The following is a 19693-nucleotide window of genomic DNA, read 5'->3' on the forward strand; positions in this document are numbered from 1 at the left end:
AGGAACATTGGTTGTTTGTTAAGATCAACAAACTACCATCAATTACTATTCCTCTTTACTCATACATTCAAACAACAACAAATAGATCAGTAAGATGTCTAGTGTTTTATCCATATTTGCAAGTGCAAGTTCATAGTACCAGTGCCTTTTGTAATGATGTCTTTGTATTCTTCTCCAAGAGTCGCATACTAGATGTTTGCCAAATCTCAGGATGTCTAAGGGCCATTCCAACTAATAGTATAATCCTATATTTTAACAAACTATACATACATAAAAGTTTATCTTCACGAGTTAAAAGTTCTCTATAACATGTGTTATTCCACTTCAAGTTCACACTTAAATGTGCATCTTGACTCAAATCTTACCCCAAACCCTACAACACTAAAGACAGGAACTTTGGTGCTTGCGCCTCCTGTGATATCACACTTTCTAGAAAAATAAAAAAATATCCATGACTGCAAATAAAAGCCAAGCATGACTGAAAAATTAGAACTTTACGAGCTTTCTCTTTTCACTGCTGATACCCTCTCAGTTAAATATGATACAGCATATCTTGACCATTTCCTAGATAAATAATCACTTACCAATCACCAAAGCAAAAGAGCTTTGCTCTCAAAAGACAGATAACAAAGAGAATTGCCAATTTTCATGTAAAAAAGCAGATCTGAAAGAAGAGTTTCTTTCAACCAATTGAATTTTTAACAAATAAATGTCAACAAATTTTCAAGTGGAACATATACGCTAAAAATAATTTTACATATTGTGGATCAAAAATTCGGTACACAACAACAAAGTTGTGTGAAGTTCCAGATGCAAATTTTTCAAAATGTGGCCACCCTGTTTGTAATCCCAACATTTATCCACCACATCGTCATTTGCTCTCTAGAGGCTCCTGAAATTTTACAACTCGCCTACTACTTACTAAAAAATTGAACGTGTCTTTGTTTCCATATACACAGCTGTAACAAAAACATTCCTTAAGCAGCACTTTGAAATGATCAGTTCCGATTCTCTCTTCTTAGGTGTCACTTCCTTGTTGTTTGCTTTACAACCAGAGTCTACTTTTGACTCCAGTGACTCCCATTATAAAGATATCCAGAGTATATCAACAAATCAGAAATTACGGTATCCTTTTGGTAACAGATGACCATTGATATCCAGAATATTTTATGCAATGATATCATACAGCACTGCAAAGTGAGGCATAGATAATAGATACTTCCCTGTAATTGAGATTACTAAAAAAACTGAGTCATCCTTTTATATCCTAAAACTGAAGAATTTCTGATAGGTAATTCTCCAATAACAGAACTCTGATAACCCGCATCTGCTTGAACAGTGAAACAAGGGAGCTAATTGCTTTAACTTATTAGACAAATATTTACGGTTGATAAACCACTGAAGATCAAGCAACTTTATTCCCTGGGGTGATGCAAGCTAGCCATTTTTCTAACTGTCTTCATGTTTATGAAGACCTTTTCATATAAAAAGTTAGACTGATCGCTGCTACTATAACAGCTCCTGTAACAACTGCAGTGTATGTTGAAGATGAATGGTTTTTCTTTGCAAGATCTAATACAACAGGTTCCCTAGGCTGAAGAGTTTCATTAACCGGTGATTTCATGTTGTCAATGTGCAATCTCAGTACCTGTAAGCATTTAGTAGTTGAAAAAAGATTAACAAATCACAAACCAATGGTAATGATTTCATATTGTCATGTGCAACATCAGTAACTGTAAATACTTAATAATTAAATAAAGGTAACATATACGAATAAGGAATGGTAATGCATATCAAGGGATTCCATTTTCAGTGGTACAAATAAAAAATATCTTGCACTTTACGAATTTGGCTTTTCTTTAGATTTGTGTATACTGACAGATGTTCCACAGTTCAGCACAAAGAATTACTTAAGCATTGACAAGATTAACGTATGTAGAAAATTTTAATTCAATCACTTTGTTTCAATACTTTGAAATCTCGCATGTATATTTTGTTGTGTGATTCAATGGCATACCAGTATAAAATCATCGACCAGCCTACAACAATAAAAGTTGGTCCTCTTCCTCAAGCCCACACTACATTATACCGTCTTTTAAAAATTTATTGTCTAGTTTTATGGAAAAGAATATCAATATACCGTCATACTTGAACAAACAACAGTACATCTATAAAACCCAAATAATAAGTTCCACCTTTCATTGAGGACAGATTGGTAATTTCAAGAAAATTTCAAACTCTGACCATGAGGATATGCTATTGCCTCAATAAACTCATAAATAAGCAATGGCAGACGCATAGGCACCATGGCACACAGTGATTAGGAGACTATACGCAATTTAAGAGACAATCCTACGAAGATTTATATATTGTATATAAAACAAAAAATAACATGCTAGACCTAAAAAAGTTCTGTACAAATATCAGAGAGGTTAAAGGAAGTTACTACCACAATTTTGAACTAATATATGATTGATATCTATGTTGCATAATTATACAAGTGCCAAAGACAGCTTGGCAAATTACCAGAAGTGCAACAGCTTGTATTACACCAGTTCATATTATTTGCTTAGCCAGCTTGCATAGATAGGGGCAAGCATGCATTCTGATTAAAGTGTTAATGATGCAAAAGTTGATGGTGAAAAGAAACCAATGTGAAATGGCCTTATCATACAGGAAGATTATCAAATTGCCAAACCCTCTTGGATCAGTTGCCCCTAAAGCAGATATCATTATCATTGCAGGAAATTCAGAAAAAAAGATGTCGAAGATGCTCTACAACATGTCCTTCTTTAAGGAACTTGACCATCTTAACAATTTGCTACATATTAATTTCCCAAAATGTCTTGTGCATTGGATCCATGCATAGGGGACTTGGACCACTTCTCTAGGCATGCCACAAAAAGCAATGATTCTATTATCTTTTCTATTATGCATCTCTTACTTTCATGCATCCTGATGATGGATCACTGAGGGTGATCCAAAACATTGATGCTAAAATATACACACAATCTAATCCAGAAGCTGCCGATTGTAAAAATGATTCTATTGGTTTAAAAACCCACATTGAGCATGCCAAACAAAAGGTGAAAAAAATAGCAAAAAAACTCCACATTTAAAACCAGATGAAAACCAAAATAAGTTGGAAGATTTAAAAGAAACCTCACAGATATTACCTTCAACTTTTTGAAAAAAAAAGGGCACTACCAAACATGACAAACCTTGCGACAAGATCAAGATCAAGTGTGCCCTTCAAAATCTAGCCATGTACCATTCATAAATCAATTCTGTGCATTGTACATTGAATCACACTGTCAGTCACAACTTAATGTCTCATCAGAGACTAAGTTTGTATATATCTTAATTGCCATTATCTACTTGTGGTTAGATTACCTCTCAACTAAAGTTGACACATAAATGCAGCAACAACCTAGATTTAAATGCTTTGGGAATTAATGGCATGCACTCAAAAGTGTTACTCAAACAAATTGCAATTACTCTGTGCCCAAGGACTCGCCTGCTCATTGCACCCTAGCAACCAATCAAAAATTATAATGTCCTTTTTCTATTTAGTTTAATTGTGAGACTGTCTGCATCATCTTCCAGCTTTGAGCTTTCTCATGTTGTTATGATTTTCCTTCATCTCTGCAACTCTGCTTGCTCAATCCTTTCGCCTTCTACATTTTACGGATTTTTCTTACCTTTCTATTTAGTTTAATTGTGAGACTGTCTGGGTCATCTTCCAGCCTTGACCTTTCTCATGTTGACATCCTTTTACTATCTCTGCAACTCTGCTTGCTCAATCCATTTGCTTCTGCAATTTTCCAGGATTTTTTTTTATGTTACCATCATTTCTCCTTGCCTCTCAATTCTCTAAACCCCTGCCAATACAATTATTTTGTGCCAATAGAGTAAGAAGTCTTTCCCACCACAACAGTCCAGAAATAAATCTGTGCCCTTAATTTCATTTTGCGAGTTTTTGGGTCAGTTTCCAGCCTCGGGCAAGATTTTGCGATTTCTCGAGTTGATGTTCCTTTCCTTCATTCCTGCAACTCTGTTTTCTCAATCCTATGTCTATTATGAGTTTTCAATATTCATCTTACCCTTATAAAATTTCTTCAGTTCCCCATTCCCTACCCCCACTTTGTCTTGCCCATCTAAAGTTTTCGACTAGACATGCTGCATCCATTTTCTTCCATTTCCCTCAAGTCCACACTTTCCAAGTTTCTTGAATTTTCAACTTTCAACTTTCCTCTATTGACATGCCTTGTCTTTCTCCCCCACAACCCTACTCCCTTCTATTCCATGAGCTTTTCAAGTGAATTTGTTGCCCTAATCCCCTGTCCCCATTGTATCAAGTATCCACGAGTCTCAACTTCCAATATATCACCAGTTTGTTTTCTCACTACTGACATTTATAAACAATGTCCCACATCCTTGAACCTCAACACCACAAACACACTTGGGTTTTCCCTCCCTTAAACAGTACGGTACCAAGTCTTTTGCACCCCCATTCTTGTCCAATGTCAATATTGAACATTCCAAAACTCCAATCCTTCTCAATATTGACTATGCGAAAAATCTAATCCCTAATCTCTTGCTCCCTTGTCATTTCCAAACGCACAAACCATTTTGTTTTCTACCCCCAAATGGCACTTGAAATCCATCTTCCTTGTTCTTGCTACATTTAGTATTTTCAAAGATTAATCCTCACTCCTTTCTACATAAGGTATTCCCAAATGTCAATCCCCGCTTTTCCCTAGTTCTCCCTACACGGGGTACTACTAGAGCCTAATCCCTACTGTATAAATCCCACCCTTTTCTTTAACCAATATACCACCAGTTTCTTTCATAAATGTCCTATCGACCATCTCTAAATACCTAAGGTCACCAAACAATGATGACAAGGGAATGACAGAAAAATTCTAGATCTCCACTGATCTCCACCAACGTTCTAAGCTCTCCACCCTCGTTCAGAGCTCTACACCCTCTTTCGCGTGAAACTCTCCACAATCAATCAAAATAAATGGGGAATGATTAATGTTGTGTTCTCTTTTTTTTTTAAATCCATAATCCACAATCCACAAGATTTCTCTGTATATATACATACATAAATATATATATACATAAATACATAAATATATATATATATATGAATATACATTCATACATACATACATACATACATATATACATACATACATACATATATAAATACATGCATGAAAACAACAATACATTTTCTAAGAGTTTACAGTTGTTCAAAAAAATAAATGTTTTACAAGAAAATACACCTATGCCAGAGTTACAACACACTGTGAAGTTGATTTTAGATAAGGTAGAGGCAGATATTCAGAAGTTTGATAATCAAAATTGAAGGCACGGGAGCAAAAGAGGAGTGGCTTTAGAAGAAAGAGAAGGAGCGGTTTTAGAAAGAGACAGCACAGTAGAAACAATAACTAGAGAACATAGAGGATATTATGGGAGCCACTAGATAGAATCTAGGAAAGTGTTGTGGTACGTACTATGACATTGGAAACACCAATTAAATTGTTCTAGTTGCTGATTATCTAGATTGATTAGTTCATTATTATATGATCCAGTGGTAATGTCAGTTATTATTTTTACATACATGAAAACATTATTATTATTCATTATTATATATACATACATACATAGATGAAAACAAAAATACACTTTCTAAGAGTTTACAATTGTTCACCAAAATTAATGTTTTACAAGAAACTGCACCTGAAGAACTATTAGCTCAGAAGAAAGAACATGGTGTTTAAACAATAGAGAAAGTGCTTGACATGAAAGGTCTGCAAGTGAGGGTGTTGACCAATCTTTGACAACTTTAATGCTGAAATGAAAGCTATCGATGATCAAACACCTATGCTAGATTTACAACACGATGTAAAGTTAATTTTAGTTAAGGTAAAGGTAGATATTCAGAAGTTCGATAATCAAAATTTAAGGCACGAGAGTGAAGCAGAAGGAGCGGCTTTGGAAAGAGACTACACCACAAAAACAACAGCTAGACAACATAGAGGATATTATAGGAGCACCTGAATAGAATCCAAAAAAGTGTTGCAGTAGGTACTATGACATTGGAATCACTTGCAAGTGTCTTTGAGAATTTACAGTCCAAATATCAAATGCTTATAAGAGTGTTTCAAGTATTTCCACAGTCTCCCTGCGATGATCCCAAGTATCAAATGCTTATAAGAGTGTTTCAAGATTGGGAAGCACTTCAACATCCTATGCATGGTTTGGAGGTAATGTCATTGTGGCAAACGCTTCTGCAAGAGAATGAGCCTAGCGATTATGGCATTTACACAGAAGCAGAACTTGCTTCTTCAACTCCTTACACTCAACTCTTTACTAAAGTTATTCTTTAATTCCTTGCATATGCAATTTTATAACCTCGGAAAATTGTATTTGATCCTGCTAACTGGGAACAACGGACTGTTTGTTTTATTGTACCTAATTTGATGATAGTTCTATAGGAATTTTTAATCAACCCAGCTAAATAGCAACTAGACCCATTTAACTAGGTTACGGCTAGTTTCTTTCTAAAAATATCTTCTATGATATGATTTTGTAAAATTTCTTGCAAACTCTACCCATTTTTCCTAGTCTACATTATTTTTGTGGAGGATCTTGAGGTAAGTCACTTAGCACGGGTTGAGTGAGCTTTATTATTTTATTATTTAGATTCTGTAAAATGTATGCAGTTGGATCTTTTCCTTTTGTTATGCTAAGATGTAATGAGCACCTTAAAAAATCTCTAAATATACATATTTAGAAGGAAATACAAAAAGATACCTGTTTAAAAGGAAATGAAATGAACATTTACATAGCTCCCTTGAAGAAAATCGTAGACCTACGGCACGACAATGAAATCGCAAAGCAAGGGCACGACACGGCAACGAAATCATAGAGCAAGGGCATAGAGATCACAAGGGCATGTGATGGCAAAACAATCAGAGAGCAAGGGCACGGCAAAGAAATCATTGAGAAAGGGCACGACAACAAAATGCAGAGATCACAAAGGCATGGAAATCAAATCGCAGAGCAAGGGCACGACAACGACATCCAGAGATACACAACAATGAAATCATAAAGCAAGGCACAGAAATAAAATGCAGAGATCACATAAATGAAATGCACCAATCACAAGGGAATGACACTGTTAAGAGCTCTAGACCTTCGTTTGGAGCTCTCCACCCTGTTTCACGCACAATTATCCACAATCAAAATAAATGGTGAATGATTTATATCATGTTTTGTTTTTTTTTGTTTATACTCACGTGAGCATCGAAATTTTGATGCCAACGTCGGTATTGCGATGACTTTGAGGATAATTATTAAAAAAAATGCAAATGACCACAAATTACAACGCCATCGCAATTTAACCCCAAATGTTCTAATGGAAGAGCTTACCTTTGGCACTGAGACCCATTATTTCTACCATTACGATGACATTAAGCTGTAATTTTCTCCCACCCAAATTAACTTCTCCATTAATCCATCCTTTCAGGACCATTTTTGTAGCCTACGACATAACAATTTTTCATCCTCTCCATGTAGGGAACCAATCCCCATTCCTTAATTGTTTCCCAAACTTTCTTCTCCTTCCTCCATTTATCACAATTACCAAGCTCCCTTCTTCTCAATTTTCCTCCCATTTATGTTTTAGTTGTAGAGATGAACTCACAAATCTTCTACCCAACTAAATAACTTTATCAATAAAAAAGAAGATGAAAATAACCCATAAAATGTGTAGATTATTCATTACCACAATATTACAATTCATACACTTGCCCAAATGATCAAATTGCATTTCCCAAAACACTTTCGTTCTATAAGAAATAATTGAATAAACTGTATTTTTTCTTTTTATCTTATCATGATTAATTACAGACTTAACTTCATAGTTCAACTCATCCATGTGATTCCAAGATGTGATGACTCCTTTTTTCACCACCATATTTACTAGTAAATCAGCAATAGTGTTTGGTTCTCTATATAAATGAGATATATACACTTTATAAAAATCAACTATGATATTTTTTGCTTCCTTAATAACATGTTCAATAGACCATGAGCTGACTGATGATTAGATAAACTATTAAATATATTACATGTCTCCCAGCCTATCCAAATGCCCTTCACTTGAAGACTACTAGCCAACTTTAACCCTTGTAGGAGGCCTATTGTTTCCTCTAAATGATTGGTTTGTATGCCAAGGGCAACCATTGTGGCTTTTATCATGTTTCCCTAATCATCCCTTAAAATGGCCCCACATCTAGTCGAACCTTGATTTCCCTTTGCAACTACATCAAAATTTAGTTTTATCTAGCCCAGAGGAGGAGGATCCCATCTAGCATCTTCCCTTCTACATTTATCCATTTCTTTTAAATCATTCAGTCTACTAGAATTACCACCAACTTCTAAGTCCACTTTATCCTTGAACATACCATTGTAGTTTTCAATGATACTATGTTTAATACATTCTACAATCAAAGTATAGGGTTGGCACAAATCACAAAATACCTTGTTGTTCCTTTACTTCCATAGATTCCAAATAATTTGAGGAAAAACCATCATCCAAATATTTTTTTCAATGTTTCATTTAAACTATTTCCACATTTGCTACATATCCCTAATATTTTCTTGCATTGTCTAGCACAAGTTCCACTTCTTAAAATTATTCACCCACATATTCCAAGCATATAAGCAAGAGATAAAAATATGATTCATCAATTCAACCTTATTCATCAATTCAACCTGATCTGCACATTAAAAAACATCCGTTAGGTAAAAATATATCTCTTTTACTAAGATTAAGCAAGGTCAGCATCCTTTCTTGCAACGTCAACCACTAGAATATGTTAATTTTTGGAATGAGATTTGTATTCTAGGCTGACACCCAAATACGGGAAGGGGCTTGGTTGTAGAGAAGAGCTTCAATCGTCGATGAGACTGAGAAAGAACTAGAAGGTTTATCATCCCAAATCAAAGAATGCTTAAATCCAACCCTAATGAACACTACATTGAGACTAAGTTGAATATCTTTCAATTCAGGAATTACTTCCCCCATTTTTACACACAAACCATCTCTCCAATAATCCTTTCCTTTGAACCCATAAGACTATTGACATGTCTCTATAATCGATTTAGATAGAACCACTGAAGATAGGGGTTTATCCAAAAGTCAGCAATCATTCTAGAAATATATAGTAATACCATTTCTAACTTTCCTTCTAGCTTTAAGTTAGCAATTTCCTTAGCTTGCCAGATTCCCTTCTAGAATGACGACCGGAATATACTTTTATTAGTCTCAGGAAAATTTGATAAAAAAGGGAAGTCCTTTAAGTACTTAGTATGCATTTTACAATTCCAGACCTTACTATATCCATAAATCTGCCATATTTACTTTTCCAATAAAACTGAGTTCATAGTTTTTATGGTCTTCAACCCAACCCCTCATTTTTTGGCCTACAAACCAAATCCAACGAAACCAAAGCCAGTCTTTTCTAGTTTTCCACACCAATCCAAAGGAAAGTTTTCTAGACTCTTTCAATTTCTTCTTTATGCTTCCCCAAGATTTTGAACAAGCTAAGAGAATACATTAGTAATCTTTGTAGAGAAGACTTAATCAATTGAATTTTTCCAACAAACTCAAAAGCAAACCTCTCCAACCATCCAATTTTCTCTTAAACCTATCAACCAAGGAAGACCAAAACAAATTAGAGGGTTTTAAGTCAAGTGGAAATCCTAGGCATGAAGTCGTAAAATTCCCTATCTAACATTCCAAGATCCTATAACTTTTACCCTATCTTTCAATAGGAGTATTGATAGAGAATAAAGATCTCTTTTCCCAATTAGTTGGTTGGCCCGATAAAGGTGTAGGTTTCCAATAAATCTTTACGCACTTTAACTTCCTTAATTGAAGCTTGTCCCATTATTAGTATGTCATCAATGAACTTATCATTCAAGCAAACCAAATCCTCAAAGGAAGGTTTAAAATCCTTAATCAAGCCAGAAGATAACGCAAATCTTCATACATGACCTGGATATTCTGCCATTAAAGAAAAGAGGACCGATGAGATAGGTTCTCCCTCTCTGAAACCCCTAGTAGGCTTAAAGAAGCTGGAAGAAGAGCCATTGACTATAACTGCAGCTGAAGAAGTAGTACTCAGCTGATTAACAAGTTGAATAAACTGATTGTTGAACCTAAAAGATTTATGAATTTTGAAAAAGAAGTCCCAATCCACATGATCATGGACCTTAGAGAGATCCAATTTCAACAAGAATTCTTTTATTTTAGATAAAGAAGTTGAATGAATAACCTCATGAACTTTTATAATGGAACCCAATATTTGACGTCCAAGGACAAAACCATTTTGCTCGGGGGAAATGAGTGTAAATGGGAAAGAAAACAATCTCAAAATAAGAACTTTTGAGAACACTTTATAGACTGAATTACATAGACTAATAGGTATGAACTCATTCATCGTTTGCTCCGCAACTTGTCCTCGCGCTTTCTTTTCTTGAGCGGCCCCTAGAGTAACCGCTGGATGATTAGGGTCAATCAGACCTACTACATTTATGTATCCCCTTAGCAATTCATTATGCTTTCTTAAAACCAAACTTTCTGACTCACCCTGATCCAAGTGTGAAAACACTTGCTTGAGGCATGTGGTGATCAGAACCTATGTTGTATCAACTGTGCGCTTTCCAAGCACTATTTCCTTCATCTGATAGTCTTTTTGGGACACTTCTTCTATATCAGCATAGTGAGGTGAAATGGTAATGTGTGCCAAGAGATCCTCATTTTGGTTCTTCATGATAAAAGACAACATCTTAGCATCATCACCCTTAGCAGGTTCTGGCATCTTGACCACTTTTATCAATTCCGTCATACACTCGTCTTCGATGAACTCCATATGTCTTCTTTATCAAGTTAAGATCTCCCTTTTTAACCACGTTAAAGTAATTCCCATGGGGGACATGTACTGAGCGGATGACGTAGGTTCTAAGGCTAGTCCTTTCCCTTTATCATTTTGATATGGAGTCTTCTCTTGTCATTAGAGGACTACTGATTGAGCTTCTATTTCTGCCTGTGTTAGGGACCTAGTCTCTACTCTGACAGGAACATGTTCTTCTTCCTCGACAATTTGTCCTTCTTTTGATCGTTAATCTATGTGTAACTGGACATGTTCACTTTCCTTTATGGTCTGGCTTTCTGCCTCTATTACTGGAGGAGGTATAGCAACTACTTCTTGTTCTTATTGAGGAGGTACAAATGGAAGGTCTTGTTGTGGGCTTTTCACACCATCGCCCCATTGCAAATGCGGGGCCCCCTTTTGTCTCTTGGTCTTGTCCTTTTGGCTTTAGTTCTTGGTAGTATTGGGCTCAATCTTCTAAAGTTCCCTCTTTCAAATGAGAATTGGTAAAATTGGCCAGATGTGGAAATTGTTGTCCATGTGGCTCTGAGAATGGAAATTATTTGCTTGTTTGAGAATTGAATGTCTTGACTTACTATTTTTACAAAATCTATTTTTAGTAAATTTCACTGCCTCTCAGATTGGCCTTATTTTGACTTTGGGACAACTTACTATTTTTAGAGAGTCTAATTTAGTAAGTCTATTTTTAGTAAATTTCACTGCCTCTCAGATTGGCCTTATTTTGACTTTGAGACAACTTAGTATTTTTAGAATGTCTATTTTTGGCAAGTCTATTTCTGCAACAAGTGAGCTATGGTTGATAAAGAGCCAAAAGGGTACATGTGTCTATATCCAAAAGAATGAGCAAGCACGACAGTCAATAAAGAAAAAATGGTTTAGTCTAGAATCACCCATGAAATATCCAAAAGTAGAAAGGCATGAAAATAATAGGAAAAATGGTTGTCGCGGAATTCTTCCATCGTGGACAAAATCCAAGATCACTCAAAAATCCTACATGGAAGCAAAAATGGCTACGTGTTGGAGATTTGTCCTTCATAGAAGCACAAATGGCGAAGTGTTGGAAATTCCTCCTTCATGGAAGTGGTCAAAGTTGGATCTTAGTTAAAATGATGCAGTTGGGAAAGACTCGAGCTTACATGGCCCCCATCATCATTTCATGGCATCCAATTATCTTTGATGAAGAACTGAGGTCTCCAAGTCAAACTTCTATGCATTCAAAGAATGAAATCAAGAATAATTTATTTAAGGAAGACTAAGCATTTATTGAGTAATGGACATGCATGGTGGATATTTATTGCACCCCACTCCTTCCTAAAAGAGCATGCATAGTGGGCATTTATTACCCACTACAGTAGTGGATTCCTTGTTGCATTAATGTAGATTCCTTTCCTTTGCCCTAACCCTAATTAGGGCTGATGTGGCACAATCTTGGCCATCGGTTATTGTGATCATCTGGGCCACCTATTGTAATCAAGGACCTGTATAAAGGCCTCATTTCTCATTTGTAAAGGGAGACTTTTATGAGATTGTTGCTATGAGCTACTAAGATAATAAAGTTTTCATTGGAGTTTGGTGAATACTTGATGTGTCTTAGTGCTTGCTTGTTCTCTTAAATTTCTTCAATTAGATTAAGTTTAGCCTAGTTAATGTGTGGTGATTATAATGAAGAATATGATGGTGTATTGATGAATTCCTTTGGTTCATACTTTTGACATTTTAGTGATTCTAACTCATCGTGCAAAGTTAGCCTATGCATATGCTTAACTTCTATCATTCGTATACATTGTTCTTTATGATGGTGTATGCGGTGATATGAAAATCTTTGGCATAACCCTTGAAGATTGCACCAATTCACGCGTAGTTGTAGTATAACTTGGCGAAGCAGAATTCGGTACATTGAGGAATTTGTCCACTAGAGTACTATTTGTTGTTATCACTACCCTTAGGATTAGAATAGAATTCCTAAACCCTATCTTATTGAATTTATGCATATTTTGTAAAAACTACAAAAAGTACTTCATTGCAAAACCTTAAGATAGCTCCCACATCTAGTATGGCTTGAAATGAATCTAAAAAAACACGTAAGGCCCCTTGTGATCATCAACAAATCACATCAACCACCGATCTTATCCATAGTCAAGACTTGGCATTAAAGGAACCTTGAAGTCATTGTATGATCTTCTAGCAATCTTAGCATACACAAGACTTTACTCAAGAGAGGATAAGATATTTTGGTATTTTGCTCTACTGTTTGGTGAGTCATAAAACACACATCAACAGGTCTTCTGATGATGGGGGAGGTTTAACAAGTGGCTCTTTAGGTAAGGGAGGAAACTGTTGCCAATCTTCTCCTAGTGACTCATTCAAAGGGGTATCCCATATCTTTTCCCCCGCCATTTATGCGCCAACGAGCATGAAGTCGAAGTTTGAAATGTCAAAGACATCAATCCCTTCTCCTCCCATCTCTGGTATCCATCTTTCTTATTCCTGATCCGAGGCTTCTATCTGAATTGGTTGTTCTAGGATGGAAGGAGGTGTCTGAGTTAAACTATTCCCCCTTCTTCCATAGCTCTTCCTAAGCAGGTTCTCCTGTTGAGTGGGATATACTCAATTTCCTTTTCCTCTTCCTCATCTTGAGCCTAAGGTACAGTCTCTAGAACCTGAAGGGACAAAGTACTCTCCTTCTTTAACTTCCTCCTCTTCTCGCCTACCACCGACATCTCGGTTCAAGCTCTCTTTGGTAATGACGGGGTGGCCTCTACTTGGGCTATTGGGGCTTCTTCTGCCAGAGCTTCTTCTTGCTCAGGTTGAGCCTCTTCTTGCTCGGCTAGTTCTGGTTGAATATATTCTTGTTGGGCTCTCTCAAGTAACCCTCTTTCTCTTTTGCTCTTTACCCTCTCAGTTTGCAAGTACTCCACCTCCCACTTGTGTTGATGTATTGTCTTTGGTCTTATGGGCAACTTTGCGGAATACGTAGGAACTGTAACTTTCGTTCCTTTACCCTTCCTTGGTTGGGTTGTGGATTGCAAAGTCAAAGCTTGGGGAACTGGATCCAAGCATAAAGGCTTCCTAACCCACTCCCTAGTTAATGTTCTAATATGTCGGACCCTATGATGACTATCATCATTCTCCTCTCGATCAATTTCAACGTTCATAATGGACCGTTCATAGATCTTATCCCTATTATATAATGGGCCCATCACATCGAGAGTATCCTTGTTCCACACCTTGAGGGATCTCTCCAAATTAAGTACCTTTTCTGTGAGCTACAGACTCATCTTGCAATAGTCCCTAATCCGAACAACATAGTCATCTACACAATTCATCCAATGATCTTCAATTGTCATGTCAAGTACATTCTTTTTCCCTACAAGATGTTGTACCATCCCAATATTGTTGAAGTAGGGGTGAGGTGATGAATAATCCTCTAAGGGGTATTGATCCCATTCAGAGTCGACAGTGGCTATGTCTTATTTTTGTTTGACCTCGAAGGCTCCAATGGTGATCGTCCAGACCCATGTCTTCTTATGTTGTTTTCGCACCTTGTCATAAGTGAAGGCCAGTTGCCTTACTATCTCCAATAGTAACAATTTGTTTGATGGATAACAAGGGAGCTTCTTTGGGCACAAAAGGGTACCAGCTACCCGGATATCGGAGAATGTGTTTAACTAAATGAAATAAGCTCCTATTTGTGATATCCAAGTTGCCGCTTCCACTAACATTCTCTTAGCATAGTCCCCTTCGACAAATGAATGACAACAAAGATAAATCCATCATTAAGCAATCTATATTTGGGGCTTTTCAAAGGAAGCTTCTTCTTCACAAGTTGGTGGTAGACTATGTATGGCCATGCATTTGCATCCTACATACTCCCTCTCTCAAGTAAATCAGGATAATCCGTTGGGCTTGCGGCTAGGAGGTACACAACATAGGAGGTCATGTAGAATTATGGTTCATTCTTTACTAAGATGAGTTGCTCATCCAAGTTGTCACTAAGGATCGTAGCCCAATCAATTGGCATCTCTTGTATCCTGATAGTTTCTATGAAATTTACCATCCAAGTTTCTAGGTGACTCACTGCCACGAGGACCATGGCTCTACTCAAAAGGACTATAGAGTAGCCAATGTCGTAAATCATGTATCCTTGGGTCATGTCGACTTTCCCACCTCTCTGGTTCAATGGTGACCTATTGATGAGGTACTTCCCTTGTACCAGCTCTCTCGCTTTCATCTCATTCTCCCTATACCATCGATCTGCCATGTCATAAGTGATCTGCAAATATTTATCCACCTTGGTAGATGGAAGACCTTCTTAATGTTTCACGGCCTTGTGTCTAGCACAATTTCTCCTGTTATACTTTTGACCACTTTCTCTGCTAGTATGCAATGCTGTGCTAGACTCATTATCAGTTCAAATGACTAAACAGATAGCAGATGAAAAGCCACATTCACTAGCCCGCTCCTGATCAATGCTAACACCATCGATAATTGTTCCTTGGGTTTGTTGCACAATAGTAGATATGCACTCCAATCGATGTGCCCTAACTCGGTATCTCAGATCTCTGAGTATTTATCCCCGAATCTGGACTTCTTTGGTGCTCCCTGATATTTGAAAGCTACTAGTTTGGGTGCAATCTTTGTGGCCATAGAAGATGCAGATGATGTCATTTATTTGCACCAAAAGACAAATGTCAGTATATGACTAATGATGAAACCCAAGACGCTCTTACAGACACAACCTGACTGGCAAAAACTAACCAAAATGAAGGAAACTTAACAAAAAGTCCTACAATGCCTAAAATAAGGTGCGGATTGCGCACATCTGGCATCCTTGTCAAATTTTTGGAAAGTGCACTTATTTAGTGAATTGTGCATGTTGCGCTCAGCGCACATGTGAATGTGTGCAACATGCAAACTCTGATGCATGAGCAAACATGCGCATGCACTTGTTCCTTTTGCATAATCACACATCATGTAAGGGTGTGCACATGCACAAGTCCGCTTGTGTGCACTGGGCATTTACCTTTGAAGGTTTGTGGACCACCGATGTGGATATGTGGACGCTACAGGGGTGTGAAGCTGCAAATGTGCAGGCTTTGGAGTCAACAATGCAAACAAGTGAGTGTTAAGAGGGGGTTATCCCTCTTTTATAGACGTGGAAGCTAGAGGGTGCGAACCTCCGAAGGTGTGCATGCGCGCACTTTCGGGTTTAAGCATTGGAGGCAGACATTGTGCACCTTTGAAGGGTGCGCATGTGCACAAGGTACGCATGTGCGTACTTTTGGACTGACATAGGAAAATTTTGCCCTTCTGACCAACTAGCATTGCTCGGATTCAACCAACTGGACATCCTAGACTGAACTAGATTCAAAGGTAGAGCATTATTTATAGAGGCGTTCGACTGGGTGTCTTGTTCTAGAGAATGGGATCTCTCGCCCTAAAGAGGGGTCTCCAATTTGGACTCAAAATGGGGCGTGTGTTATGAAACCACACAAGCGTTCAAGTTCCTACACTCTTACCCTAAATTGGCATGTTGAGCACTTACATACAATTATTGGAGACAAAAACTCTTGGGCTTTAGAGATCAAAGACAAAACACAATTAGTTTTCTGAACTTTACAAACCATGTAAATCTCCAAACCCTCAATAAATCCTATAAATGCACCCCTTGGCATGCAAATTCCCAAACTCTAACTCTGAATTGGCATTGTTGAGCACTTTCATTCAACAATAGGAGACAAAAACTCCTAGGTTCTAAAGATCAATGGACAAAGCCCAATTAGTTTTCTCAAGTTTGGAGGTCAAAACCCCTTTGAATTTTTTTAAGCAGCTTTATAAAGAGGTTGCATGTGCACTTCCAAGTTTGGATAATTTCAGTACTTCAGGCATTTGAGCATTTCGGATGTTTTCACAATACAGTTCAACATGTGTGTGAATGTTTCTTTCCAATTTATTCAATCTTTTGCTTAAGGCAAAAGCATTGTGAATGTCACTTTTTTTTAATGCAACCTATCACCAGAATATTTAGCTACACCACAGTATTGTGGAAAAGATGCCATTTTTTCTAGATCATGCAAGATCATTCAAATGTTTGCAATATTTAAAAGAAGCAGAGACACATCCATGCATCCAACCATGCATGCATGCATGCATATGTACATTATTTCAGGATTTTAGTGTTAGATTTGATCTAGAGCATATAGGTTTATTAGACTAAGATACTACCAAGAAGTACCTCTATTTCCCATTCAATCAATTGCTGTAACTTCTGTTCATTTATACATCTTAAGCCTTGTTAATATTGATTATTTTCACATCTTGGTAGTGCTACACTTTGGAGTTCATAAGAAAAGTTCAAAAAAGCACATGGAATTTCATACAAAATTAGACAATTACATTTAAGTGTTATGCTTTAAATCTTTACTCTTTACCAATGATTACTACAAGAGTAGAAAACATGTAATTTATAACATGTCAAGGGAACTGCAATAGGAAGTTTCTAGGTTTCAGAGTATGCTTCTGGGAAACAGCGAGGAAACTCTTCTCAATCCTCCTAAGTTTGAGACGTTTTCTCTGTTAAGAAAAGCACATTACCAGTAAAGGGAACAAGCAAATAGGGGTCAAACTACAGCTCTAAAGTTAAATAGCAATGCTTCTGTGCTGCTATGTGACTTGAGGCAGAAATATAATAGTGTGTAGTTGGATGCTTTGTCATTTATATCTGCTAGCTTCCATCTCTTACCTCGTGAGCTGCAGTTGCATCAGTCCTTTTGCATATATACAATCTCATATTTAGCAGTCGGACCCTATACCAATATCATGACACAGTTGTCATTTCTATGCAAAAGTTGAAAAGGATTAAATGTTCACACATATGCCATCAACTTCAGTTCTTTACTAGCCTACCCTCAAAACATTACAATGATTGTATAATTGAAAAAACACAAACTGTGTAGCACAATGGTTTCTCAATACTCCGACCACAACTTAAATACTGTCTGCAAGCCATCGCCTTTACCACAAGTTGTATAATATGCAAATTCATCAATATGATCAAAATTACTGTTACACCTTTGTGATATTTATAAACCAGTCACTTTCTCCACAAGAGAGAATTTTGCCCTTAAATATTTTCAAGACAGCTACATTTATACTGACATCCATCGTCATGTGTAAGGGGATATTTGTTTCTTTGTTGTTCAAGATATTGTCTCAAATTTTTCAACCATAAAATTCCCATTATAGAACACTGATAAATTGTAGCCAAATCCTAATTGGGGGATGACCACAGCTTAGTAGACTAGCATCACATCCCTTAAAACTACAAGATATAGCTCATAAGCACCTTGTAGTCGGAATAAAGTAACTATTATGTTGGTACTTGTTAAAGCTAGCCGGGTTGGGTGGTTAGGTGGTAAGGAAATGCATTGGTTGGTTTCCAACTAACCGACCCTTCTATAAATGTCTAGAACATTGGTATTGTAATGCACATTAGTTTTTGGTATCAATAAAGAAATCATTTCCTTGCCTATTGTTACTATGGTGTGAATGATATCTGTGAGGTTTTACTTCTTGTATATCGATTGAACTATTCTATGTGATTAACACAGTTCTGTATCTGTGGAACTTGGTTGATATTTCCACTTTACACACCTAGTGTGACTACAAATGATATAATACCTCCTAGAAAAACAAAATGATAATATATAGAATGAAAAGCTTGCAAAATACCTTCCACCCTGCAAGCCTGGCATGGTTTACAGCATCAGAAAGGTCACTATCTGTTGAGAGGAGGACTTTATCGCCTTCTTCATCTTCATACTGCCATCAGATAAAAGGAAGAAGGCATTAATGCAATTTAACTGGAAACATGTGGTATTCATTTTTAAGTAACTATTATTCATCAATACCAAGCATATTACTTAAACTATATATATATAGCATGCATACCAGAATCTGAGTGGGCTGACTTTGATCAAGGTCATCTCCTATTCGTTGAACAATGGCAGATGCCAGTTCTGACAAGCTCTCAGTACCTATACCCAAAATAGCATGAATCTTTGATTTGTAGCATTTACAAAATGATTTACATTCTAAATTTCCAGCGCATCTCTTAAAAAAAGAAAGCAATGTAGCCTGATACATACCACAATTAAAGCGATGAACCCGTCCCTTCAAATCATGTAACTTAAAAGAAAAGGAATTTCCAAGACCTAAAAAGGGGTATCCTACTTTTCCAGTTTCAAAGACATCATTTGGCATCCTTGAGGAGATATCACTGTGCACCAACATAAAAGATTATCTCGTGAATCTTAAAATGCATGACAAGTAATGAGATCCAGGTATAAAGGTGATGAACTCAACCTCTTTATGCAAACATCATAAGTATAATATTTTAATATAAGCATACCTGCGACTATCCTCCTCATCCTCTCGTGGCTCTAGTGAAAGGGTTGAATCCAAAAACTTCTGCAGCATTGTGCTTCCCGCATCATTTGCACCTCCAACCTGCAGATAATACACATTAGACCCTTATGAATCTTATAACCATGAAAAACCTTATTGAGGTCAAACCTCAAGCATAACAAATCCTTTTAAAACATCTGCGCATCAAGCAGAACCATAATGAATACACCATGGTTCAGAAACAACCTCCAATGAAACTATTTGTAACATAAGTGGTTAAGAATTCAATGCAAAATAGCAAGACAGCATCT

At 36.8% G+C, this 19693-nt stretch overlaps 1 protein-coding gene across 4 annotated transcripts in view; it reads right to left on the reverse strand.

Moving 5' to 3' along the window:
- Positions 1–643: 643 nt before the first annotated feature.
- The window catches only part of LOC149538201 (CBS domain-containing protein CBSCBSPB3-like), a 95645-nt gene continuing 76595 nt past the window's right edge, over positions 644–19693 (reverse strand). For all 4 annotated transcript variants that reach the window (XM_089799591.1, XM_089799589.1, XM_089799590.1 and 1 more), the window contains exons 10-14: positions 19387–19484; positions 19124–19254; positions 18927–19012; positions 18708–18797; positions 644–1648 (exon numbers count right to left, since the gene is read on the reverse strand). In XM_089799591.1, the coding sequence (XP_089655717.1) occupies positions 1466–1648; positions 18708–18797; positions 18927–19012; positions 19124–19254; positions 19387–19484 (588 nt within the window). In that variant the 3' untranslated portion in view covers positions 644–1465. The remainder of the gene's footprint in view (positions 1649–18707; positions 18798–18926; positions 19013–19123; positions 19255–19386; positions 19485–19693) is intronic.

The sequence above is a fragment of the Cupressus sempervirens genome, chromosome 9 (assembly GCF_028749045.1).
Source record: "Cupressus sempervirens isolate cs-2001-9-10 chromosome 9, ASM2874904v1, whole genome shotgun sequence".
Taxonomy (NCBI): Eukaryota; Viridiplantae; Streptophyta; class Pinopsida; order Cupressales; family Cupressaceae; genus Cupressus; species Cupressus sempervirens.